The following is a 26,732-nucleotide window of genomic DNA, read 5'->3' as shown; positions in this document are numbered from 1 at the left end:
AGAGTAAGCCACTACTTTTAGGACCTACTATTTGTCAAACTTATACTTTCTTTCACATTATTTATCTTACTGAATCCACACAATAACCAGGTATTTTGGCAGCATCACTCTTAGATAAGAGAAGCAGAAGAAACCCTGTCTTAGACTCTGTATATACAATGTCTGACTTAGATCCTCCTCTAACCATGACTTGCTCAGTTCTTGGGACCAAACTGGGTATAACCACCAGAATCTGCCTCCATTTTCTTACAAGATTCTGTTCTGATTCCTGTGTCCTTGCATCCTCTGTCTTAATGATCCTTAGTGCTACTTCAGGGCCTTCATGGGCCTCTTATTGCCCACGGGCAGATCTTTTCCGAGATAACTTCTTGTGGCAGGGGTGTATTGAAGGGAGAGTGAACAGAGCTTGAACTTGCCAACTGGCTTCTGCATATTCTTTTTTGTGAAGTCCCTAAGGAGTTGGGATAGAGAAGGGAACAGGTACAGGGTTGTGGTAGAAACAGTCTCCCTTTGTACCTTGCATATATTAAGTGGTGGTCCTGAGTTTGCATTTATTACCTCCATTTTACAGAGGAGGAAGTTGAGTCTTAGAGAGGTTAAACATTATGTATAATCTTTTGCACGTTCGATAAATGCAAAAGGCAAGATTTTTACTAATCCCACCACATCATCTGGCAAGTAAATGACAATGACATGCAATGCTCTATGCAGAAAACTATTAGTCAAACTTAGGTTTTAGAGTGAACAAGAAAATGAAAAAGAGTAAGATTTTTCTTCCACAAAAGATCCGTAGAAAGGACTACAGAAGATAAGAAAGCCTTTCCCACTCTTTCTCTCTGTGTTCCTGACTATAAATTTATAAGCCAGGAGCTGATAGTCCATGAACAGGAATGTCACTAACTATACTTATCCATTCCACTATTTAATTGTAAAGTATCACATACCTGTTCAAAAGGTCCTATTACTATTATGTTAGAACCAAAGCCTTAATATTGAGATTTATGTCATGTTATATGAGAGCAAGAGGGGACCTTGACGAGACCATTCAGATGAGCTATTTGTTTTATAGATAAAGGTACCAAGGCTCTCAGACAGTATGTTGATTGTTCATCTCAGACCACAGTAGCATGAAACACGGCCTTGAGTTCAGGGGTATGCTGGAACATCTTTGTACAAGCTGAAGAGAATATTAAATTTTCATGAATTTTTCAAGCCAGCTGACCATGATGGGAGTATTTATACCATGGAAATTGGCGAACTCTACAAATCTGGGCTTTCCTCTCCTACCCCACCCAGAAAAGTTGGTTATTAAACTTTTACCAGTACATCATTAACCTTGATTGTTTTCTCCTATGTCCTTATATATTGAATGGAGGGCCCTTGGGCTCTAAGCATTTCTCTAGCCTCCCTGACCAGTTAACCTGGGCTTACTTGTTTGTCACTCTGCAGTTCCCACAGTTTCTTTCCAGATTTTCTTTCTGAAACCTCCACACTCACCTCTCCACTGCCTGCTTGACAACTCTACCTAAACATCTTGCAGTCAACTCGCCCTTAACCTATCTGAAGTAAAACACTGATTTACTGATTTGATTCCCTCTTGCTTCCATAGCATCCAGTTCTATTCCCCAGGTGTTTCTCCTGGAAACCAGAAAGGCATCCTTGATTATCATTCCTTACTCATATTATAGGTTGAATTGTCCCCCACAAAAAGATAGGTACCTGTATATGAGATCTAATTAGGAAATAGGATCTTTCAGATGCAATTAAGATGAGATTATACTGCAGTAGGATGAACCATTAATCCAATATGACTGGTATCCTCATAAGAGAAGAGACACTGAAACAAGCACAGAGGCAGAGATTAGAGTGATGGAGTCAAAAGATGCCAAGATTTCCAGAACCTGACACCAAGAGAAAGGCACGGCACAGATTCTCCCCTATAGTTCACATAGTGGGTATAGCCTTGTGGACACCTTTATCTTATACTTCTACCCTCCAGAACTATTTGGATATAGATTTCTGTTGTTTCAAAGCATCCAGTTTTTGGTAGTTTAATATAGCAACCTCAGTAATGCATATAGATCACAACCCTCATCCATTCCACATCCCTTATTAATTATGGCTTTAAAGACAACTCTAATCTGTCTACTTCGGTCTACTTCTCTGCTGACATATAGACTCAGTCCACTCTCATCTCCAGCTTGGACACTGTAATCACTTGCTAACTGGCCCAGACTTGACCCCTCCAATCCATTCCAAATGATCCATGTAGAGGCCGGGTGCCAGTGGCTCATGCCTATAATCCTAGCCTCTCAGGAGGCAGAGATCAGGAGGATCAAGGTTCAAAGCCAGCCCTGGGCAAATAGTTCCTGAGACTCTCTCTAAAAAAAACCCATCATAAAAAAGGGCTGGAAGAGTGACTCAAGTGGCAGAGCACCTGCCTAGCAAGTGTGAGGCCTTGTGTTCAAGTCCTAGTACCATAAAAAAAAACCAAGTGATCCATGTAATGCATCAGGTTATGTTACCTCTCTGCTTAAAAGTCTATTTCTATTACTCTTAGTAGTACATTCAAATGTCCTAATATGGCTTGCAAGTTTCTACCTGATCTCTGAAACTTCATCTCAGAAAACCTTATCCTTCACCCTCTGTGTTCCAGCTACATTGATCTCTTCCTTCTTCTGTTTCTTCTTCCTGTCCTCCTCTTTGTCCTTGTTCTTGTCCTTATTCTCTTCCTTTATCTCTGCAAAATCTCTCCTTCTACCATAATATCTCCTTTCCAATCTACAGTGTAAATTTTCCATTCCCATATCTTTAAATGGAATCTAATTTATCTCCTCTTGAATGTAGGTTGGCTTCATAACTCACTTTAAATCAAAGAATTTGCTAAACGTTTTGTGTGACTTCTCAAATTAGGCCCAAATAGTTACAAAGCTTCCACTTAATTTTTCTCTAGATGCTTAATATGGGAGTACCTGGCCACTATGCAAAAATTCAACTATTCTGAGACCACCATATTGGGGCTAACAGCCCCAATCTTCTAGCCATCCTTACCACCAAACTTGTGAGTGAAGTTGTTTGGATCCTCTATAGTAACCCATCCACCATCAGAGTCTCACTGAGTGACATCATTCATTCCAGGGGGAGTAAAGAACCACCTACCCACACCTGGACTGAATTTCTGATCCACTGGATCCATGAGACATAACCCAAGAGATGTTGCTTTAACCCATTAAGTTTTGGGGGCAGTCTGTAATGCAGCACTAATTATGGGAACATTTCCATAGTAGTTATTCATAATTCACAAACATTTACTTGCTGGTCTGACATCTCTATAAGATTAGAAGCCTTGTGACAGTGGGCATTATGTCTGTCTTGTTTGTGTTCATATCTCTAGCAGCTAATATAAGATTTGCTATGTTGGAAGTGACCAATAAAAATAACAATACCTCAAAGTCTTAGTATGATAAAGTCTTGGGCTACTTAAAGTTTAACACTTTACAAAGACTTCTGGGATACCCTAAGTTGAATGAAGGAAGGAACAAACTCCTCTAGTCTTAGCCACTTGTAATAGAATCTGACAATTGCAATTTCAGTTAGGAGGAAATAACTTAGAACTAATTTCTTTCAGGTTTCTAAACTGACCAGTCTTATTTCAAAATCTTCTACTGAAATGACAAAATGTATTATAACTTATGTTAATATCTTTTGGGAGCTGAAGTAATTGAGTAACATTTAAGGTCAGAAAGTAGCTTCATATTAAAGCTGGAAAAAGATTATAACTAAAGGGAGAGCTCCAATATCAATAACACACAACACGATTTTTTATTTTATCACCATTAATTTTAATAAACTCATTAACCCATGTGATGATGTTTCTGCAAGTAGATATTATAGAAATCTACAATAGTTAAACTGCCTCACATTCACCTTAAACAAAATAGAATGGGAAATATCATCTACATTTACATAATTGTTTTGGATTCTCTAGACAGAAATAATTTTCAGGGTTGTCTTGTCTGAACACAATCTGCAATTCAAACTAGGAGTTTCAGAATTTTTTTGTTCAGCTCCTTTGTGGTAAGAATCCAACCTGTCTCTTGAGCTTACATCTTGCCTGAAATGTTTTATACATATCCTGGGCTTTTATGGCAAGATGATTCTGACCAATCTAAAATTAGAGTGTGAACATGGTATCTCTTTATTTCTTCAGAACCAATCTTTAGATGGGCAAAAATGCTACCGACCATAGATTCTCATCTAAGCTCAGCCCTAACAGAATTTCTTATATAGTTAATCTTCTACTGATAGTTCCTTGTTTATAGTGGTTCAGCTTTATACAATTTTTATTTTATGATGGTAAGGAATTACCTATACAACTCTGTTTCTCATTTTCAGCACAGTATTCAATAAATTACATGAGATATTCAATACTTTATTATGATTTTGCCTCACTGTAGGCTAATGTGTTTTGAGCCCATTTAAATTAGGCTAAGCTAAACTATGATGTTCAGTAGGTTCTTTGCATTAAATACTTTAAAAAAAAATTACTGGGCATTGAACTCAGGGCCTCAAACTTGCTAGTCAGGCACTCTACTATTTGAGCCACTCTGCCAGCCCTTTTTGCTTTGGTTATTTTTGATATGGGGTCTCATTTTATGTCCAGGCAAGCCTGGACAGTGATTCTCCTGTTTGTGCTTCCCTGCATAACTGGAAATGATAGGCATGACATTACTCCAAGCTATTGGTTGAGATGGAGTCTTGTGAACTTTTTGCCCAGGCTGACCTCAAACCACTATTCTCCTGATCTCTCCCAGGTAGCTAGATTACAGACTTGAGCCATCATGCCTGACTTAAGTGCTTTTTGGCTTGCAAAATTTTCAATTTATAATGGGTTTATAAATTTATAATGGGTTGTAATACCAGCATAAGTAGAGAAGAATCTGTACAAGTGCTCAATAAATATGTGGGCAAATTTTTCGATAAAGGTTACTTTCTAGTAGTATTGAGTTCTTTGGTTTCCCCTTTAAAAGACATTAGTCACCTCAAACATATAACCTCTTATGTACTCAAAAATACTTTGTATCTGTGAAATAGCTTGTATAAACTCTTTGAACTTTCTAAGAATTATTTCTCACAGATAGTTGCAGTTAGTATATAAAGTCAGGATGAATTGGGCTATACTACATTAACAAATATCTCCTAAATCTCTGTTATTTCTTGCATATGGTACCTGATTAATTTGGCCATGGACGACGTGGCAGGGAGAAGAGCGTGTCCTATACTCATTGTAGTTACTCAGGGACCTGTGCTTGACAGGAGGTCCATTTTGGAGTGTTTCCAAGATCACAAAGGCAGAAAGCAGGGCAGCTGGCAAATTATACATTGGCTCTTGGTTCTTCTGCCTTCTTCCTCACCATCTGTGTTCCAGCTCCACTGGTGAGAAGCTGCTGAATGCCTCATGTTCTCATGCTTCACTAGTCAAAGAATGTACATAGCAATGCTGATTTTCAAAAGGTGTGGAGTAGTGTAGGTTCTCCGTGAGCTGGGGAAAAAAAACAAGAACCGAAATATTTTTGTTGTAATGGCCACTGCAAGACAGAGAGTGACCCAGAGCCTTACAAATAAGCAATCACTTGTTAAAAGGGAACAAAAATTCTAGGCTTTCTTACACCTACTTAACATTTATTTCCAACTGTCAGTAGAAGGCAGTTAAAACTAAGGGGACTGTCAGATAAGTAGCCCCTGATAGTGAAATAAATAGCTGGTATGTGTGTGCAGGAGTGTGTGGGTGTTTAAGAAGATAATTGCTATGGTTTGGGTGGGGTTTGTCCCCTCTAAAACTCATGTGGATACTTGGTCTCCAGTGCAGCAGTATTGACAGGTGGGACCTTCATCAGGTTATTGGGTTATGAGGCCTCTGGATTAATCCCCTGGTGGATTAATGCATTAATTGATTACCACAGTAGTGGCTTTGTTATAAAAGTGAACTCTCGCTGGCACACTTGCTCTATCTCACCATATATTGTCTTCTGTCATGTTGTGATGCAAAAAGAAGGCCCTCACCAGATGCTGATTTGATGCTGGTGTCATGTTCTTAGACTTCCCAGCCTCCAGTACAGTGAGTCAAATAAATTTCTACTCTTCATAAACTACTTAATTTTAGGTGTTTTTTAAAATAGCAACAGAAATAGGTTAAGACAATAGTATTCTGTATCTGATATATCTCTGTGGCTCTACAGCCAACTATTGCACAAAACTGATAATCTCTTAGAGAGGAAATGCTTAGGATCTTGGTATTCAAAGTGTGTTGGAGGACCAGCAGCATCAGCATTACCTGGGAGCTAGCTATCAATGCAGCTTTTCAGGACTTATCCCAGCCTTACCAATCAAAATTTGATTTTGATAAATTTCTAGGTGAACCTTATGCACATTAAAATTAGGGAGCACTGTATTGGGACATCTGATATATGCTCATGAAGTCAGTAATCATATTTGAAATTACACTATTGGGGCCCAAAATTTAAATTATTTTTAATTCAGACTTTCATATAGTCATAGGACTTAAGAATTTTAAAAATGTATGGTGGAGAATCAAAGGGGAAAAAATGTGCTATACTTAAGATTTTTATCTGTGTAACATTTTGCTTCTTAGGAATGTCTCTTGGGATTGGATTCTCATTTTTCTAGTCTCCAAGCGAATGGTAGATGTGTGATGTTACGTTAGTTCACTTCTGAGAGGGGCAGAAGCACAGATTGCATGTTTTACAATACCAAAACATAAGAATTTCTGATTTCCCCCTCTTATATCATTGGGTCTGTTATCAAATCATCAATGGTAAACTACTATTTCCAAACTTTATAGAATGCATACATTGTCACAGCCTGTTTCAGAGTCTACTCATTCTGTGAAGTGGGTATAAACTCTGGTGTACATAAATGACATGCCGTTATTAACATTAACACAGTAGTATGCATCAGAGGTAATAGTCATTTCTGGTTTCTTTTTCATTTTTGTCTCTAAAGACAAGAATGTGCCCATAAAGAACAAAGTAGTAAGAATGAAGTGAAGTAAAAAGAAATTAATTGCACAAAATTATTTCCTCCCTAAATGGGGAAGAGAGTTGCTTTTTAGGAAGTTTTAACCAACATAATTCCAAACAGCTGGGAAAATGTAAACCTGATTTGGTGCTCAATAATAATCCTTAGAATTGTTTAATACTTGTTATGAAAATAACTTCACTCTACATAAATTTCTTAATGTAGTCACCACCTGGGGAGAGAAAGAAGATACAAACAAATTGCCATCTAATATAAATATGGCTCCATCTAACATAAATATGACACAATATATCCACCATAGTTTTATGATGTATTTTCCTTTAAACATGTTCCCATCTCAAAACCACTGCAGTAAGATACTGAAGAAATTTAATGAGAAACATAAAACATGTGCAGATAGGGTAGGAAAATATTTGTGTATGTGGAGTCACTAAGAGACAACTCAGTTATTATCTTTATAATTTAGGCATCTTGATACAATTTTATTCCCAACCGCTTGCAGTAATTTTTCTGCTAGCCCTGAAATAAGCAAATTCTATCATCAGTAGATACATGAAGCTTGGATAGGGTAGTTACAGCACTGCCTCTGGATTTAGTTTGATAAAAAAAAATCTGTTTCACAGGAAACTAAATCATGTTGCCTAATGAAAATATGAGTCTAAACTGAGCAGAACTCCAGGAAAACACATTTTCTCTTCTATTATTTTTTAAAAACTTGAGATTTTGCCATATGATTCCCTGTTTGACCAGCTAGAGGACAGAGGTTGTAGAGGATTGGGTTATAGAGGAATGCTACTTGTTTTACAGTACATATTATCAGAGATTGGGTGCTATCATGTCCTTAAAACTGTGTAGTTACATAATCAGGCTATACAAGGCATCTCACAGGACCAGAGGCCTTCCCCTCTCCCCTTCAATCCTTACCAGTCCTGATTTCAATTAGTGGTTTCTCAAAATCATTTAGAAAACCAAGGACCATTCAGGAAATCCCAGAATGACAGCCCAAGGACATGAAAATTCACTGGCTCTTTTTAGAAGAACCTGGAAAAGAGCACGTAGACTATTGCCACTGAGTTGTCCTTGGATGACTTCCTTCTCACAGTGTAATGTACAGTAGCCATAATACAGTTATAAATGGAACATGATATGAGTCCATCTTTAGGCCTCTTTAGTTCTCTGGTATTTTCTTCCCAGATGGAGTATCTTTACATGATTATATATTATCCTCTTTCAACAGTTATGAACCCTTGGCCAGATCCATTTATATAACACAGTCAGATTATAGCTTATTTCCAGAAAACTATTTCGGCCATTCTCATCAAAGAGAATCAACTAATTGCTCAGATGTACATATTAATAGGCAGGGCAGCTTGCCCATTGTTATTTAGAAATTATTTTATATTTACTTTATATTCTCTTAACTTGTTAAGGGTGCACTCATGATTCTTTAACTGAAACAGACCATTTATATTTCTTCTAAGTTTTTATAACCACATAATAAAAGAATGCTTTTTTATGATTATTTAACATTATTTCTTATACTTAGGTGCGTAAATATCACATTTGTTTTAGTGTTGCCTAACTTGCCATGAAGCTTCCTTCCTTCCTTCAACTCATATTTATTGACTATCACTAACTCTTCTAATTCCTAAGGAAACATGGATGAACAAAGCAGACAAAAATCCCTATCCTTAAGACATGTAATTTTGAACTGCAACATTAGGTGATCTTTTAAAATAAAAATCCTCAGCTGATAAAACAAATGCATTTGTTCCCTGTTCCCCTTCTTCCCTATGTCCTTCAGAGTCATAACTAGCATTTAGAAATAACATTTATGAACCATTTATTTTGAGTCTGGCAATGTGCTAATATCTTCACAGTTAGCTCATTTAATTCCTACAATAACCAGAAGGAGGCACTATGAAGATGCCTATTTTTGCAGATGAATGAAGTGAGGGTCAGAGAGATTAGCTAAGGAGAGGATACACGGTAAGATTACCTTTGCCTGTTTAAAACCATTTCATATTTTAGGTGATGCTTACACACATTTGATGAATGAATGAACATATGCACAATTTTTTTTGAATTCCCACTAGTCTTGACATAAACACTAACTCCTTAAATTTCTCTAGTAAAACCTAGACATTTTGTGGGAGAAGAGAACATGGAAAGAGCATTAGAGAATTAATGGGTTTTGAGTGAGTTTAGGCAGATGATCTTCCTGATGACTGGGTACTCTGGTGCATGGTGAGAGAATGGGCAGACACTAATATTCTCTGCTGTGGTGCTGCAAACTGGGTTGCCCCTAAGATCCAACCAGCAGAATGCAGGAGGAAACTGGGAGCAAGGGCACTGGGTGTCCTAAAGAACTGGGTTCTATCATCATGAATGAAGTTAGTCAGGTCAGAAGGCCAAAAGCCACACGTTCTCATATGCGGATTATAGACCTAAAACAAATGCAGCAATATTATGGGATTCGGTCACACTAAGGGAGGGATAAGGCAAGAGAAGGAAACTAAGAACTTGAATGTGGTTGATGTGCTCCCTGTACGGAATGAATATAGAAATCTTAAACTGGTCAGGGCCACAATGGGAAGGGGACTAGGGAGGAATTAAGAGGACTAGAGGAGATGAACCATTTGGGGCTGTAATGCATATGTGCATGGAAACACAAAGAAACTCCTTGTGTAGCTATCTTTATCTCAAAACAAAATAGCAAAAAACGTCATTAAAAAATCTTTTATGTTTTCTCTTCTACAAAATTAGAAAACAGGAGGGTGGAACAGGTTCTTGGGGGGGGGTGGATTATGGTGTAAATAATGTGTATACATGTATGTAAATGCAAAATGATACCTGTTGAAACTGTTCCAGGAATCAGGGGAGTGGGAATGAAGGAGAGTGGTGAAGTGGGGTGAATTCAAGTATGATATATTTGATACATTGTAAGAACCTTTGTAAATGCCACAAAGTACCCCAATCCAGCAAAACAACAAAGGAAAACAAAACAAAACAAAACTGGGTTCTGCTGTGGCCCATAGAAGGGTCACCTTCCCCATAGTCAGCACTAGACTGCTCCTGTGAAATTATACAGAATTTGGAAAGGTGGAAGCCACCATTATGTGGAGTAAACTTTTTAAGGTAGTAGTAGGGGGAATCAATCACTTTTTTTTCCTCATAGAGTGGCCCCAGGTTCCCAGCCACAGCTCAAGCAACTCGACCTGCCTTTTCCCAGTAACGGGCCATCCAGGTCTGCGCGTGCGCAGAAGATGGGCCGGCGGCCGGGGGGCATCGATTGGCTCGGGGTTCCGCTTCTCGGAACTCGGCGTTCGACTGAGGAGCGCGGTCGCGCTGTTCCGGTGCCGGGCTCCACTTCCGGCTTGTGCTCCTTACTGAGAAGGCGCGGGCCTCTGTTGGGGCGCAGTCCCTGGACTTTGCGGGTGCTGTTATCCCGGCCGCTGCGCCCACTTTCTCCTGTGGGACCCGAGCTGACGAGACGTAAAGGTGGGGTCTGGGCGCGTCTGGCTCTGGGTTCGCGGAGGGGAAGACTTGGGGACGAGAAAGGGATGGAGCCCTAACGGGACTCGCCCCACTGGCTAGGCCACCCGTATTTAAGGAGCCTCGTTCCCAGCGGGTCTGGGTGGGGTTTATTAATCGCCGTTTGAGCAACTGTGCCATCTGGCGAAACGGGGGCCTTGGCCTCTGCAGGAAAGGGTAGTTAATCCTTTGCTGTACGGGCCGACTATAGGGCACTGTGCACTTTCAGGTGCCTTCCGCGCTCCCTTTTGGGTTTGGGGGACTTTTCCGAGTGTCCCCGCACTAATTCAGCCGATCGTTAGGCCTCGCAGAGAAAGCTGTGGGAGCGTCTGCTCTGGTTTTCCCGCCTTGGCTTCGACCTTTGTCATTTCCTTCCGGTTTCTCCCTGGAAACCCCGGCCCTTGTCTAGCCACCCATTTAGGGGAGCTGCTGGTCTTGGAGAAGCGTTACCTTCCATCTCCTACCTGCACAAGTACAGTCCCTGCTAGGCTCCTCTGTGCGTCATCCTATACCGTTCGTGTCTTGTAGGTGCACTGTCAGTATGGAAATAACGCAAGTCCACAATTTGCAGCCACAGACTATGTAAAATGTGAATATGAAACAGTGTAAAGTATGACTGAAATATTGCGGTGGGTGTGAAGGAAAGTACACGAGAAAAGAAGGCACGGGTTGAATTCCAGCCCTACTGCCTCTTAGCTGTGTGCCATAGGCAAATTGTTCCTTAACTTGTTCTGTTGACTGTGGTCACTTTAGCTGCTTGTCATGATGCAAGCACTGTCAGGTCTTTGTTGTATTTAGTCTTCTGAATTGTTTTGAATAGGTGCTGTACCCATTTTATAGATGAGAGGGAGACAAGGGACTTTTCCTCATTGAGGTAGCTAGTAAAGAGTATAGACAGTGTTTAAACTCAGATCTCATTGGTACTAGAATCCAAGTTCTACCATGATGCAACACTTTTTTCTCTGAGTGCCTACCTTGAAATCATCTTTGGTGATAATGTGTACAAATTAGAAAATAGGTATAAAAGTGCTTTGTAAGTATATCCATGAAGTACACTGCAAACTTCATTAATGTTCTATCATAATGATTTTTACTGGGTGTATTTTTGCTGATTTCATTTTCATATTTATATTTTTAAATAATTACATTGAAAAAGAAAAGTTATTTCATTAGGCAGATGGAAAGACAGTATCAACTGTCAAAAAGTGGAGGGTAAAGATAAAAGTATTATCTTGAATAAAATGATGTTATTAAAGTCTGGTTATATATTGGTTTTCTACCAAGTTTTGAGCCTGAGAACTGTTCACCTTTTGTCTGCAAAGGAGGTCTAGTAAGTGCAAGGGAGGAATTAATGTCTGTTGTCAACTAACATTGGGATTGAAAGAGATCTGAAGAACTAACAAGTTGTCTTAATGTCCTTATGTCACACTCCAGTATGTTTTAGCTCTCCCTGATAATAACAGATTATTTATTGTTTCTTTAGGGTTTTTGAAGAATTTGACCCAAACATGGATATCAGACCAAATCATACAATTTATATCAACAATATGAATGACAAAATTAAAAAAGAAGGTATGTGCTTTTTAGAATATCTGTTCACAGCTTTATTTTTATTCACTACTCTCTTAGGAATTGTACTGTTCCATAATGTCTCATTACTCATCTCTCTTTTCTTTTTTTTTATATTGAGCAGGAAAAACAAATGTATTTCTCAAGTCATATTTTAAATGAACTCTCTGAATTTTAATTCTATAAATTAGGTTTGCAGTGTATACTTTCCCCAAAGAAAAGAAATTATATTTAACTTATTTGAAGGCTACCTGAGTCTTATTTCCAGGTTCCTTTTTAGGTTCCAGCCAAGGAAGTTGGACTTATTTCTCTTTCATTCTCTACGTCATCCAACCTCCTACCCAACCTCCTACCTCAGAGAATACATGCTTCACCGCTCAACTTCTATTAACACTCCATCCCCACACTCATCCCTAACTAATTCCTCTCTTCCTTATTTAAAAATATCTATAGTGCAAAGTGGGAGGATGACTGCAACCTGAGATGAAAGAGGAGGAAGGAATTTTTCTTAAGGAAAGCTACATGGGATCACATAATAAAACACTAGGAGAGAAAAGGGAAGTGAGGTGGCAAAGGAGAAAGGAAAGAGGGAAGAAGGAGGCTGGGAGTAGGGGAAGGAGATTCAGCTGACTGTTGAGGGGAGAAATAACCTTTTTTAATTAGGGCCTGTATAGTTAATGGGGCTTTGGAGCAGTATGCGGTGGTAGAAAATTGGGTAGAAAAAAGGATTAAAGAATTATTGTTGGGATTTAAGCTACATTTTGGAACCTAGGCAAGGACTGGAATTGAATATAAAAGCTAAGATTAGCTGTTTGAAGGATGTTTCTTTGAATTTGCTATTGGGACCCATATGTAGTATCTCCTGCCTATAGGCCAGCAGGAGGGGTCCTACACATTGGGGTTTTTGCTCTGACCCTCAACTGGGTGGAAAAATGAGGCCAAAGGATGGGTTCACCCAACACCTCCCTGCTCCTTTGTAGCCCATGCTCCACATTTCCCCTGTATCCAGACTTTTCCTGATCAAATGGCCTTGAGTTGATGTATAGAGCCTGCTCCAAATTTTTCTATGAGTTTCTTGCACAGGAAGCCCTGTTCAAGTTCCTTGAAGGCATGGGGAAGAGAGGGCAAACCGGTTCTGGGTAGTCACCCTGTGGCTTGTAATTGGAACCTGGCTTCCAGATTATCATAAAAATATGTTCATCCAGGTAGAAAGATCCAGCATCATCTATGTACCAGCGTGTTACCTTGGTTTGTATTTAAATGTTTGGTCATATGGTATGTGGGCCTCCATTTGTATTCCTTCCCCGAGCCCATAAATATTGGGCAGCCTGACTGAAGAGATTCGTGTGCCTCTAAGATTCATAAAGATACAGGAAACATATTCATAAAAGCTAGAGCTGTGGTTTGAATGGTCCTACCAAAAGTCATGTTGAAACTTAATCACCTAATGAAACTCCCTGTGTAGCTATTTTCAGAAATGAAGGACAGGAAGGCAAAATGAGTCCTGTCTGGCAGTTGTACCAGTGGGAGGGGAGAAGATATAGGGAAAGGGTGAAGGAGGGTGAATCTGTTGGAAATAGTATGTACTCATATATGATAGTGGAAAAATGAGACCTGTTGAAACTGTTCTAAGAAAAGGAAGGGGGAATAAAGGAGAATGATGGAGGGGGTGAATTTGACCAAGATATAAGTATCTACTCGTCTTTCTTAGTGCCTGAGATAATGGTTTATATAATTTCATGAAAGCATTGTAAAGGTCTTGAAAAATAAGAATAGGTAAGGACTGACTATGTATTGAATCTGTTTTACTTATAATGGTTTCACATAACTTTTTAAATTAGCTGTAAGTAAATGAATGGGGGGGGCACTCACTGCGGTGTCATTTTAGTCATTGTTTCATTCAAAACTTATTTTTCCTCTTATTTGAACAGAATTGAAGAGATCCCTGTATGCCCTGTTTTCTCAGTTTGGGCATGTGGTAGATATTGTGGCTTTAAAGACCATGAAGATGAGAGGGCAGGCCTTTGTTATATTTAAGGAACTGGGCTCTTCCACAAATGCTTTGAGACAGTTACAAGGATTCCCATTTTATGGTAAACCAATGGTGAGTCAATTCTGTTATTTCTACCTTGATTACTATTAATGGTACAATAAATTTGTAAGTACAGACTTGAGACTAGGGCTGTTGCTTTCTGCTTTTATTTATGTGTGTTAGAAGAAGTTTGAGGTTATTTTATATATGTATTTTTGTAGAAATACACTAATAGAGCTGCATTTATATCAGTTGAGACATACAGCATTTAAAAATGATTGCAGTGTAGGCAAGATTCTAATCTTTAAAATACTAGAAATTAATAATAACCCAAAGAAGTTAAAAAGAAATCTCTGTAAACTTGTAAAACAACATATAACAAAAATTATGGGTCAAAAGGAAATTCAGGCTGAAGTTTCAGCAAATACTATAGGAAATACTGAATATCCTAATTTATGCAGTCTTGGTAAAGTAATAACCTAAGGGAAAGTTCTAAATTTAATCTTACAGGTTTTATGAATAGCATGAATGGAAATGAAATAGTTATTCAAGAAGAATTTTAAACTCAGGAGTGACAGATTGACTTCTAGCTGCTGGCTGGAGATTAGATGGTGGGAGAGTCAGAGGGAAGGAGGTAACTCAATTAGGAGGCCCAGTGTAAGTCAGAGAATTTGAGAGAGGTGAAAACAGAGCATAACATAAGGGCCCTCCATGTATGAGTGAATACACTATGCATTGAGATTAATTTCAAACTGGTTTTCTTTTGGGATTGGAATGTGATTTGAAGGGATCTTAGAGAGAAAAGCAAGGCTTCAGGTTTAGAGAATCTGGGTCCTTATTCTGGTTCTGCCATTAACAGGCCTGTGGTGAGTTTTACCACTTCTAAGAGCAGGTTGGATTTTTTTTTTTTTTTTTTTTTTTGGGGCCTAATTCAGGTATCAGCAAAAACTCCCAAGAACTGGACAAATACATTTCTGATACCTATTCTTTTATGTGTATTTTTAAATAACCCATTAAAATTACATAAAAAAAAACTTCTTAACTCACAGGCTGTACATACACAGACCATGAGCTGGATTTGGCCCAAAATTGGAGTGCAGACCACTGGTGCAGTCCCTTCATTTCATAGATGAAGAAATCAGGTACAGATAGGTTTTTGTCCAGGTTATTTTCATATAACTAGTGGCAGCATCAGGACTTGAAAAGTAATCTAGTACCTAGTATTGTTATTTTTTCCTAACATGTATATCCAGGAGTCAATAAGCTTTCCATAAAGTATCAGATAATAAATACTGTAAACTTTTTAGCCAGAAGATCTCTGTTGAAAGTACTCATTCTGCTCTGCATTTATAGCAGGAAAAGCAGCACAGATTGTATGTAAATGGATGGATGTGGTTGTGGTAGTGTTGGCCAACAGCAATAGTTGGGTTCCCTGTTCTGTACTATACTGTTTCCTGAGTTTCAGTTAATTGACATTTCCTGAAACAACTGGTCTTTCTTGGTAGTATGAAGAAGTATAATTGAGATCTCAATTGGCAGGAGCGTAAGATTAGGTTTTTGGTCATTTTGGTGAGTTGAGATAACATATTTGCATATGCCTGTTACTTAGGTACAGAAAAGGTAGAAATTGTTTGCCCTGTTTGGCACCAGCCTTACCTTGCCAACTCATTTAAAATCAGTGGAAAAAGTCTGTTGGTCTAATTTTATATTTGAAAAGTTAATTTATTATTTATGGTACTTTGGAGGTTCATACTCTGCTTTTAGGAAGGTTGCAAAATCTCCAGCATCCTGGAAGAGGACAAATAAAATCCTTTGAGCTGTCTTGTTTGAATTTAAGTGCTTTTAGTTGCTCTTCTGTTGTAACTCCAACATACCAGATCAGAAACGAAGGAAATTTGCTCTTACTTGTAACTCAGAGCAAATTGTTATCTGTGATTCATGGACATTTGCTTACTTAATGCAAAAAATACCTGGGTGAAGTAGAACCTAAGGGCCTCTGTCAAGAACCCTTCTCTGTCTACATTTTTATCTTTTTTGACTATTTAGTCTAGACCACAGTTTCTCAACAGTGGCACTTTTGATGTTTTGAATGGAATAATTTCTTTATTTTAGAGGGTGTTTGTGTTCATTGTGGGGTATTTAGCAGCATTTTGGCCTCTACTCACTAGCTGCCAGAAGCATGACAACCAGTAGGGCCAGCTGTGTCTCTGGCAGGTGAACTCACTCATGGTTGAAAACCACTAGTCTAGACCAGTTAGCTAAGAGCTGTTGTGAGATTAGATATTTTCACAGGTTACTGACATAAGGATGGACAAATCAGGTCACCCAGGGTCTTTTCAAGTCAGAGACAAGATTGAAGATCCAAGGGAGATGGGAGAAACTTCTTGTGAAGAAGTCAGAATTTAGTCTGAGCCATCACCCTGTCTCCTTGGGTTAGTTTTTCAGGGTGGTTTTCAGAGCTGCTTGTCATGATGTGTGCACTTAGAACTGCTGTGGTTGAGCTGACCACAGAAGCTGGGAAAGACCTGAGGTGCAGTGCTAGGAAAGCATCCTCTTGTTTCCCTGGTATGTTTTGTTTCAAGCTGAAGTAGAGGAAAGAAAGAATTGCTCTTGGTTTTAATAAATTCCCTGCCTTCTGATCCACATTACTTTAAATGCCTATTGTTCTCTTTAGACCAAGATCAAGTTCTTGCTATAGGAGTCAATTTGACAGTAATTTGTAGGGCTATTGTATTTTGATATAATCAAAGAGGTGGACACTCTTTTAGCTCTTGAAAGAAGTGCTTGAAATGGAAATTTCAGTTTGCAGATAGTCACACCCTAGATTTAACTTAATTGGCAGAAATATTTGGACTGTTCATCAGTGTTGAATTTAGCTAAGTAGTGATGCTTGAGGCTATGACAACCTTCCTCAAGGTTGATCTCCATGACTGGAACATCACCGTCTCCTTTGTGCTTATCGAAAGTACAGAAACTCAGACTTTATCCAGACCTGCTGTGTCAGAACCTCACCTTTAAAAGTTCTTTGGGTGGTAGGGTTGCACACTAGTTGATGAGAAGCCAGTGTTTTTGAATGCTTCTCTGTTCTCACAGCCTTCTGGCTCTGGCATAGTAAGAATAAGCAGGTAGTCCCTTTGCACTAGGTAGGATGCTGTCTTTTTGTTTCTTTTCAAGGTATTTTAACATTTATGTTGTTAGAATCATTTCATTTAAAAATGATAGATTAAAAGGCAAGTCATTTCCAGTCTTCAGTACTTTAATCTTAGAAGTAACAATTTCCACAGCCAGTTGACACATGTTGACCCTTGTACTGGGAGTCTGGTAAGAGGCATAGAAATTTCCGATGTGTATGGTATTTTTTTGTTGTTTTGTTTTTGTTTTTTTCTATTATGAAATGGAGAGAAGGACTGTGGTACAGTCTTTTTCTCATATGAAAATGTATGGTTTTTCTTTTAATAGACACAGTTGAATATACTTTATCTTAGTTGTGACTCATAGGTCACAATTTATTTCCATTTGGCACTTAGTGCACTAAGTGTCTTCACACCCTTAGGGATGTCTTTAAAATTAGCTTGTAGTGTATTTGTGTAATAGAATTTGAAACCTTAATGATTAGCATAAACACCTTTAGCATAACTAAGCAACTTGTTTCCAATTACTTAAAACAGCGAATCCAGTATGCAAAAACAGATTCTGATATTATATCTAAAATGCGTGGTACTTTTGCTGACAAAGAAAAGAAAAAAGAGAAGAAAAAAGCTAAAGCTGTGGAGCAGACTGCAACAACTGCAAACAAAAAGCCTGGTCAGGTAAGACAGGTATAGGTTCTTTTTTTTTTTTTTTGGTGTTAAAACTTGATGGGTACCTGTCTTATACAGGAGAGATCTTTAAGGAATGTATTGTTGCATATACGTATGTTTAAAAGGTGAAATTACAAGAACTTGGAGTGATTAAGTTCTAAAATTCCAGTATTTGTATTAAGCAACAAATTAAAATATAAAACTTTCCGTGGAGATTTGTATAAGTTTTATTCTAATTTGCATGGCATTTTAATTCCATATTTCTCTAAAATGTGTTAATACCAAGTTTGCTGCCTATAAATAATACTGTAGGTAACTATCTTTAATCATGAGCAGTCCATCCAAAGCTTCTTTCTTTGAACAGTTCAGAAATATAAAATCTAATTTAAAATACTAGATAAAATTTATATTATCATCCAAAGAGCTGCTTCTAGATTAAAAGTGGTTAGAAATCCATTTGCTATGTCTAATGCTTATATGTAGTTGTTGGGGAAACAAGTAAGACTGGTCCTTATTTTTCTCTTAAAGATTTCTCCATGATTTTAAAGCTCAGAGGTTAATCTTTATGATATAGTCTCCAGAATATAGGATAGAATTTTCAGGAAATAACCAACAAGTTAAGTGAATGTATAAGTATTTGAGTAAATTAAGGTACAGATTCTTTAAAATTAAATGAAATAAGTAATCTTGTTAAATTGATGTTTTTATACAGTACTTATAAATACCTGTTTGCCTTTTTTTGGTGGAATGGAAATTTTGACTGTTTTCCTATTTCTTTTGGTTAGGGAACACTAAATTCAGCTAATACCCAAGGAAATTCAACACCCAATCCTCAGGTAATACTTTTTCCATGTGGTGCTTACTTTAAAATAAAATCATAAAAATTATAGCAGTAATATAAAACAACTTGCATGTCTCCAAAAGCAAAATGACTCTATCTGCTAGACATAATAGGTTAAGTTCTATACTACTTCAATGTAAGGAACTCATGCCTCAAAACATTTAAATTTCTTTAGAAGAAGAAAACAAAATCTGTCTTTATTCCTTGTTTCCCATAATGAATCAGTGACAAGCCAAAATGACAGGTTTGAAATTCCATGAAGGCTTTCAAGCATTTTTGTTTTCTCCTCAGTGTATAATTAGGGCTTCCGAGGTAACTGGTAAGATGAGGCACTTTGTCCATTCCAGGTAGCTGGAGTACTGTACCAGATCTTCTCGCAGATTCTCTTTGGGCAGCATTATTTTATAATAAGCCTTGCTCTCACTTCCTCAGCACAAATATACTTTAGCATATTATTTTTTAAGCCTCCTGCATAAATGTTTTAGAAACTCATACCAAATCTCCCAGTAAATGCTTCAAATAGAAAGCTTCAATTATGTACTAATGGTTTTCCTGGGATACCAGTCTGGAATGATCCTTAAATCCAGATAATTCTCTGTACCACTGAGATTTTTCCTCCTCTGATATTAAGTTATTTGCATTTTCTTTTGATACCTCCTTCCATTCTTTGAACTCTTCCAGCATTTATAGTCTGGTTTACAAGTGCCAGCACTTAATTCTCTAAGCCTTGAGCTGTTCACTAATTAATTGTTTTTTACACTAGATTTTTTTTTTCCATGAAACTGGTCTGAAGAGACTCCTATATACAGAACCTTTTCCTGGTCTCAGGGTAGGGTATCAAATAGTTCAGTGTCTAATATTATGCTTGTTACTATTTCTTTATGTATTACTAGATATTGTACATAATCTCATTTACTTGCTAAAGTAAATTAAAAGTCATCCAAGTAATGATTCTCAGTGGTAATCTTTCTAGTTTTGAAATTTCTTACATGCAGATAGTAAAAAATAATGTAGAGACATCAAGTACCTGAGTGTTACCTGAATAGGGTGACTAGCTGAGGAGGGGTGACATTGCTGCCTTCTCTAGTTTCATTGGAATCTTTCATATATATACTTCATGCAACAAAACCCTCCAATCATGACTGGTCCCTAGATGCTTAAGCCATAAATAATGTTAAAATTTTTAGAACCTTTAATAAGATCGTAATCTTCCAAATTTGGAGTATCTTGAGTTGAATGTCTGCCTTGCTTGCTGCTGTTAGGTTTGTATTTGTTTCTCTGGTGGCATTGTTCTTCAGCTTTTGTGTTTGGTGTTACAAGATTTCACAGGTCTATATAGCAAGCTAACTTTGCTTTTTTTTTTTTTTAAAAAAAAAAAAAAAAACAGGTTCCTGATTACCCTCCAAACTACATTTTATTCCTTAATAACTTACCAGAAGAAACAAATGAGATGATGTTATCCATGCTGTTTAATCAGTAAGTTTTTTTCATAAGCAAGTCTGTTTCCACAAACCTCTCAACAGGACAAATAGCACTTCCATGGGTTTGAATACATTTGTCAGCCCACAGCACTCATTCCTTAGAGGTTCATTGTTTTGGTCTGTTATTAATCATGAATTGAAGCTAGTCTACAGATTCTGCAAAGAAATCTAAATTTCCTTTGTTCAAATTATTAGTTCTAATTGATGAATAAAACAGAACACAAAACTTTGATATAATGACAAAAATGGAATTAGTGTAGATTCTTGCATTTCTTTCATAGTATTAATTATATTTTAGACACTTCCATCCTACTTAGGATTCTTAGTGGCATTTGATTACTTTTCTTGGATCAGTGTCTGGAAGTTGTTTGGCATATTTAAACACAAAGCAGACTTTTGTGCATTTGCATGTACAAATGAATTGCTTTTATTCTTTTTTTTTTTGTTTTTCATTCACATGTGCATACATTGTTTGGGCCATTTCTCCCCCCTGCCTCCCCCCACAAGCCTCCTCTGTTCCCCCCCCCCCCCCCCACTTCTAGGCAGAACCTGTTCTGCCTTTTTCTCCAATTTTGTTGAAGCTTTTGTTCTTTAACAGGTTCCCTGGGTTCAAGGAAGTACGTCTGGTACCTGGGAGGCATGACATTGCTTTTGTTGAATTTGAAAATGATGGACAGGCTGGAGCTGCCAGAGATGCATTACAAGGTTTTAAGATCACACCATCCCATGCTATGAAGATCACCTATGCCAAGAAATAACATTTGGGATAGTCATCTTTAAAGGACTTGGCTGACATTATTTATAGTGTCTCTTTTGGCAACATTTGGTCAGGTCATTTTAATGTTGGAGGTGGGAAAGAAGTGAAAGTGAATTTTTTGTGAAGTACTTTATAAAATCTAGTCTTTCTTTAGCCTTAGTGAACTATGAAATGTAAAAGCCTTAGTTTTGTACAATAAACTTTTATTTGTATTCTGTATAGTTAAAGCCTTGTTTATTGGCTGATTGCCCTATCATCAAATGCCTATTCTAGTATAGGAGACATCTTACGGTATATAAAACTGCAATAAAAGGTTTTCAGCAACATTGAGCATTTTAACAAAAGTTAGAATTAGATCACAGTAACTAGTAAACAACTTATACTGATTGAAACATCTGTATTAGAGGAAATAGAAAGGCCAGGGTGGATAACTGGGAGGGAGAGGGAGTATAAGAGTGGATAGTCTAGGTTTTTTAAGAACTTACACTTTGAAATTTTTTAATTGAGTTATAATTCACATTCAGCAAAATTCATCCAAACTGAGAAAACTATTGTGATAGGAAGCAGATGAATGATTGCCTAGGAAGCAGATGAATGATTGCCTAGGTCAAAAGGTGGGGGGAATAGTTTGCAAAAAGACACAAGGAAATTTACTGGAGTGATGGAATGCTCTGGTTTTTGAGGGGAGTGTGGGAGTGGTACTAGGGCTTGAATTCAGGGCTTTGCACTGGCTAGGCAGGAGTTCTACTGCTTGAGCTATGCTTTCAGCCCTTTTTACTCTGGTTAATTTTGAGATAAGGGTCTCATTTTTTGTCCAGGCTGGTCCTGACCTTAATCCTCCTATTTTAAGCTTCCCACTGGCCCTGGCTGGGATGACAGTTGTGCACCTCTGCACCCAGCTATTGGTTGAGATGGGGGTCTTGCAAACTTTTTGCCTAGGCTGGTCTCAAACCATGATCCTCCCTATCTCAGACTCCCAAGTAAGTAGGATTGTAGGCTGCAAGCATTTGACACCCAGCAAGTATCTTGATTTTGATTACTATATGACTTATACAATTGCCAAAACTCATCAAATCGAACACTTAAGCAGGTAAATTTTACTGTAAACAGGACTCATTTGTATTAGTGTATGTATCCGCAGTTTATTGCCTCAATAGATGGGCATTTGTTTCCTATTTGAGGCTATTGGGAATGAAATGGCTTTGAACATACAGACATTCACATTCAAGTCTGTGTGGTTGTACTGTTAAGTTTTGATTTGTTTTTTGTGAATTTTGGTACAATTTCCAGTTTATAAAAATGGCTGTAGTATACAGAACTCTGATAAACATTTTAAGATTATCCAGTTGCCCACACTGTGGAATCATTTTGACAGTATGTTCACTTAATTCCCTTTTACCCCTTAATACTTGAGTGTATATTTCCTAAGTGAAAGGCCACTCTCCCACATAACCCCCATACCACTATCAAAATCAGAAAGTAATGATCCCATATTATTAAGTTTTTCTGATAACCTAATAATGACCCTAGAATCAATCCAAGATCATGTTGCATGTAGTTGTCATGTCTCACTGTGTAGTCCAGAGTAGCCTAGAACTCATCATGCTCCTGCCTTAGCCTCTAGAGTGCTGGGATTACTGGTGTATACTGCCACACTCAGCCTTCTTAGGTCTTGAGTTGCCTGTCAGTTCCTCAGACTGTTGACTTTCATCTTAATTGTGCATAGATAGAAATCTGTCTTCAGATATATCGATATGATTATGTTAAAATCATGACCATAACAAGACCTCAAATTGCAACCCATCATCCCTGAGTTTATTCTAACCTTTCCCCTTTTCTTATGTGTTCTCTTCACCAATCCCGTTAACCTCAGTGTATTAACTTATTTGCACAATGCTCCTGTAGGTAACCAAACTCTAGAGAGTCTAATGTTACAGGGTCTCAACTTTAGCTGCATAGTAGGGTCATCTGGGAGAGATTTTCAGCTACTCATGCCTAATCTACATCCCCCATGAATTAAATCACAATTTCTTGAAACTCAGTCACCAATGTTTCTTTAAGTTTCTGAGGTGATTCCCATGTGAGCCAAGGTTAAGAACTACCAAAGCAGATTTCTACCTTTAAGAAAAGGAGGGTATAATAACTAGATCATTATCTCACATAGTATTTTCAAAGGTGGTATAGTGATTGATAAAAAGTAGTATTAAAGTGGAAACTTAAACTCACACCTACATTTTAAACTTACAATATTTTATTTGAATATTTAATAAGCATTTTGCTTCTTGTAAATGTATCCAGTAAAGACCTAATAAAGAATTTGAAGCCCTGTCTAAAAATTTTTGCCTTGAGCAATATTTCTCAAACTTCAATATGCCTCTGAGTCACTTGAATATTTTGTTAAGATGTGGGTTCAGATTTAGCATGTCTAAAGTAAGCCTAAAACTATTTCTATGAAATGATGCCAAAATTGAGGTGCCATGTGCAAGTCTCCAGGGTCTCTACCATGATAATTTAAGTCTTAATTTTGAGGTGTTATGAATCCCCCCACCTTTTTTTTAAGTGGGTCTGGGATTTTATATCAGGGCTTTGTACTTGTGAAGCAGGCACTCTACCGTTTGATCCAACCCTACGGCCCCTTTTACTCTGGTTATTTTGGAGATGGGTCTGGCGAACAATTTGGCTGGCGTCCCAACTGTGATCCTTTGGCTCTCAGCCTCCTAGGTAGGCAGGATTGTAGGCATGAGCTACCATCACCCAGTTTCAATCTCTTTTTACTTAAAAAAGGGAAAAGCCAGCAACTTACCTCAGGGGGGTAGAAGTAGATGTGTATGTAAATACACCTAAGTATAATTTCAGAAGGATCATTCATTCATTCATTCAATGAATACCTATTTATTGTATACCAAGTATATTTTTGGGTACTAGAGTGATGGACAAGATAGACAAGGTGGAACATGCTTTAGGACATGTACCATGGTTGATGGTACAAGCATTGAATTGGAGTTGTGTATGTAGTGGTTTTGTTAAATGTTTGTCTACAGAGGCATTTGGCCAATATCTGAATGCCAATATCAGAAGGAAGATATGCAGGTAGTGAGCTCAGAGCCTGAAACAGAATTGAGTTTAGTGTTTTCAAGATAGAAATGGAGTGGTAGAGGATCCAGATCCTACAGGACCCTGGAGGCCACGGGAAGGAAGGTCTTCTGGGGGGTGGGGGGGGTCTGCAGTGATTTTCTTTATTGTTGTGCTGGGTGGGGGTACATTGTGGCATTTACAAAAGTTCCTACCATACATAAAATATATCATACTTGAATTCACTCCCTCCACCTTTCTCCTTCATACTCCCTTCCCCAATTCCAGGAATAGTTTCAACAGAAACCATTTTTCCATTTACATACATATGTACACAGTATTGGCACCATATTCACCCTCCTTCATTTCCCCACCACCTACCTCCTCTCACTGGTACCAACTCCCCAGTCAGGACCTGTTCCACCTTCCCCTTCTCCAATTTTGTATAAGAAAATAAGAAAACAAACAAAAATCACAATGTTGCTTGTTTAAGATGTCTTAAACAAACAAAGAAGATACACAGGAAGTGGCACTTCCATGAATGTATGTATTGTAGCCCAATGTGGTTCATTTCCTCTATTTTTCTTCTTTCTCCCTTCATCCTTTTCTTATGGAGGTTTTAACCAGTTTAAAAATTCTATGTTCATTGTTGTATAGAGAGTACATCAACCATACTCAACTTCTTAACTTCCTTCTTTTACCCTCCCCCTTTCATATGTGACTGCCCCTTAGAGTAACCTGTTTTTCATAGTTTTGCTGTATTTGTATTAGATCTGTATTCCATATATGAGAGAAAACATGAAGCTTTTAGCCTTCTGATCCTGGCTAACTTTGCTTAAGGTAATGTTCTCCAGTTCCATCAATTTACCTGCAAATGACAAAATTTCATTTTTCTTTGTGGCTGAATAAAATTCCATTGTATAAAAATACCACATTTTCTTAATCCATTCATCAGTAATGGGGCATCTTGGCTGTTTCCATAGCTTAGCTATTGTGAATAGTGCTGCAGTAAACATGGCTGTGCAGATGCCTTTGTTGTAACCTGACTTACATTCCTTTGGGTTTATCCCTAGGAGTGAAATTACTATTTTTAGTTTTTTTGAGGAGCTTCCGTACTGTTTTCTATAGCCATTGTACTAATTTACATTACTACCAGCAGAGTATGTAGGTAAAGAGGTTCTTTTGCTTACTTCACATGCTGGGGAACTTATCCTTGGACCCTAAAGGAGCCAAAACCTCCATTTTAGAAACTCCAGACCCAAGAATATAATTTGAAGTTGAAGGAAAATAGTGTCATTTGGAGATTAAAGGCTTGAAGAACACATGGTGAGATCTAGACAAGGAGGAAAACAGCTCTGGTTAGAGCTGTTACTGAACCTCCAGGAACCACGTTGCCATGAGCAGAGCTGCTTGGCACAACTACTTGCTGCAAGATTGTAAGTTTGAATTCCTATTTGAAAACAAAATTTTACCAAGCAGCTCCTAGTCTCAGTTCTGTCTCTAGCCACTGCAGACACCAAAATAATGTCAGGCCTTCCTGGGGTACACCAAGAAGGCTTGGCATCTCTTTATTTCTTCACCTTCAAAAGGCCAATCAAAACTTCGTGTTAGCCTAACCTTAACTGATAATTGTGTAGCTTGGGTGTTCCTTTATTTACCATTTTACTCTGCTGTGGAAGGCCTGTTACCCAATGTGACAATCTGAGTTTATGCAATCCTCATTTCTTAAAGTGTTTCTTAAACGGCAATTGTCTTTTAACTCTCCCATGTTGAGGGCTGGTTTGAGACTGTAACAGTCTGTGAAACAGCTGCCTGGTCAGGATTAAGATTTAATCAATGCTTTAGTTTTCCCAGAGATACTTTTAGTCCCCTAGATTAAATGAAGGAAAAATGCACGAACATTCTACTTGCAGAAATGATTTCTAATTCATTCTTTCCTTGTCATGAAGTAGGAAAGAGAGGATTTAAAGTCCCAACTCTACTTTGACAGTGATGATTTGATACAGCATTGAACCATGATCCCTCAGGGTGACCTTTAGACAGCATGGTCAAAAAAAGGGCACTTTGGTCATGATGGGCCTCAATTTCCTCCTCCATAATGAAGGTATCGAAGAAAACAAGCTTCCACATCAGGGCCAACTATATAAAAGATTCTCCTGGGAAAATAACATACACAGCAAAACCTTATACACACACAAATGAAACAATAACACTATTATTATACACACGTATACATATGCCTACATACATCCCGAACAAACCTTTTATTATGCTGTAAGTATATCTTTACCAATTTATCCCTTAGAAAACTATTTTGAACAAAAATATTTGGTAAGTTGAATTCTTGTTCATTTTGTGAGGTGACTATATTTGGTGATGGAGGGACAAGGTAGCTCTCTGAAGTCATATGATCAACCAAGTTGGAGAGAACTTCCTGACAGGAATCTCTATTCCAGAAACAGTGGGTAAGGGGTCAGGGTTCCACCTAGCAGAGAGATGCCAGACCCAAACATTCTATAAAAAAACAGCCCCTTATTTTCTGTCTGTCCAAATAGAAAATAAATACTTGGTGCCGGTGCCTTTTTAA

At 37.9% G+C, this 26,732-nt stretch overlaps 1 protein-coding gene across 1 annotated transcript; it reads left to right on the top strand.

Moving 5' to 3' along the window:
* Positions 1-10,402: 10,402 nt before the first annotated feature.
* Snrpb2 (small nuclear ribonucleoprotein polypeptide B2) lies at positions 10,403-21,294 on the top strand. The gene is made up of 7 exons (XM_020176987.2): positions 10,403-10,560; positions 12,077-12,165; positions 14,094-14,266; positions 17,863-18,003; positions 18,780-18,830; positions 20,223-20,311; positions 20,915-21,294. Exons 2-7 carry the CDS (start codon positions 12,102-12,104, stop codon positions 21,072-21,074), a joined length of 678 nt encoding a protein of 225 aa, XP_020032576.1. The 5' UTR covers positions 10,403-10,560; positions 12,077-12,101; the 3' UTR covers positions 21,075-21,294.
* The last annotated feature ends 5,438 nt before the right edge of the window (positions 21,295-26,732 follow it).

Source organism: Castor canadensis, chromosome 5 (assembly GCF_047511655.1).
Source record: "Castor canadensis chromosome 5, mCasCan1.hap1v2, whole genome shotgun sequence".
NCBI classification, from domain to species: domain Eukaryota; kingdom Metazoa; phylum Chordata; class Mammalia; order Rodentia; family Castoridae; genus Castor; species Castor canadensis.
The sequence above is the reverse complement of the archived record's forward strand: the minus strand, read 5'-3'. Positions and strand labels throughout refer to the sequence as shown.

Excerpts from the sequence above, each read along its gene's own strand:
- Snrpb2 (XM_020176987.2), top strand. The coding sequence starts at position 12,102 with ATGGATATCAGACCAAATCATACAATTTATATCAACAATATGAATGAC. Across the intron at positions 14,267-17,862 it reads CATTTTATGGTAAACCAATG|CGAATCCAGTATGCAAAAAC; the intron begins GTGAGTCAATTC and ends TACTTAAAACAG. Across the intron at positions 20,312-20,914 it reads TTATCCATGCTGTTTAATCA|GTTCCCTGGGTTCAAGGAAG; the intron begins GTAAGTTTTTTT and ends GTTCTTTAACAG.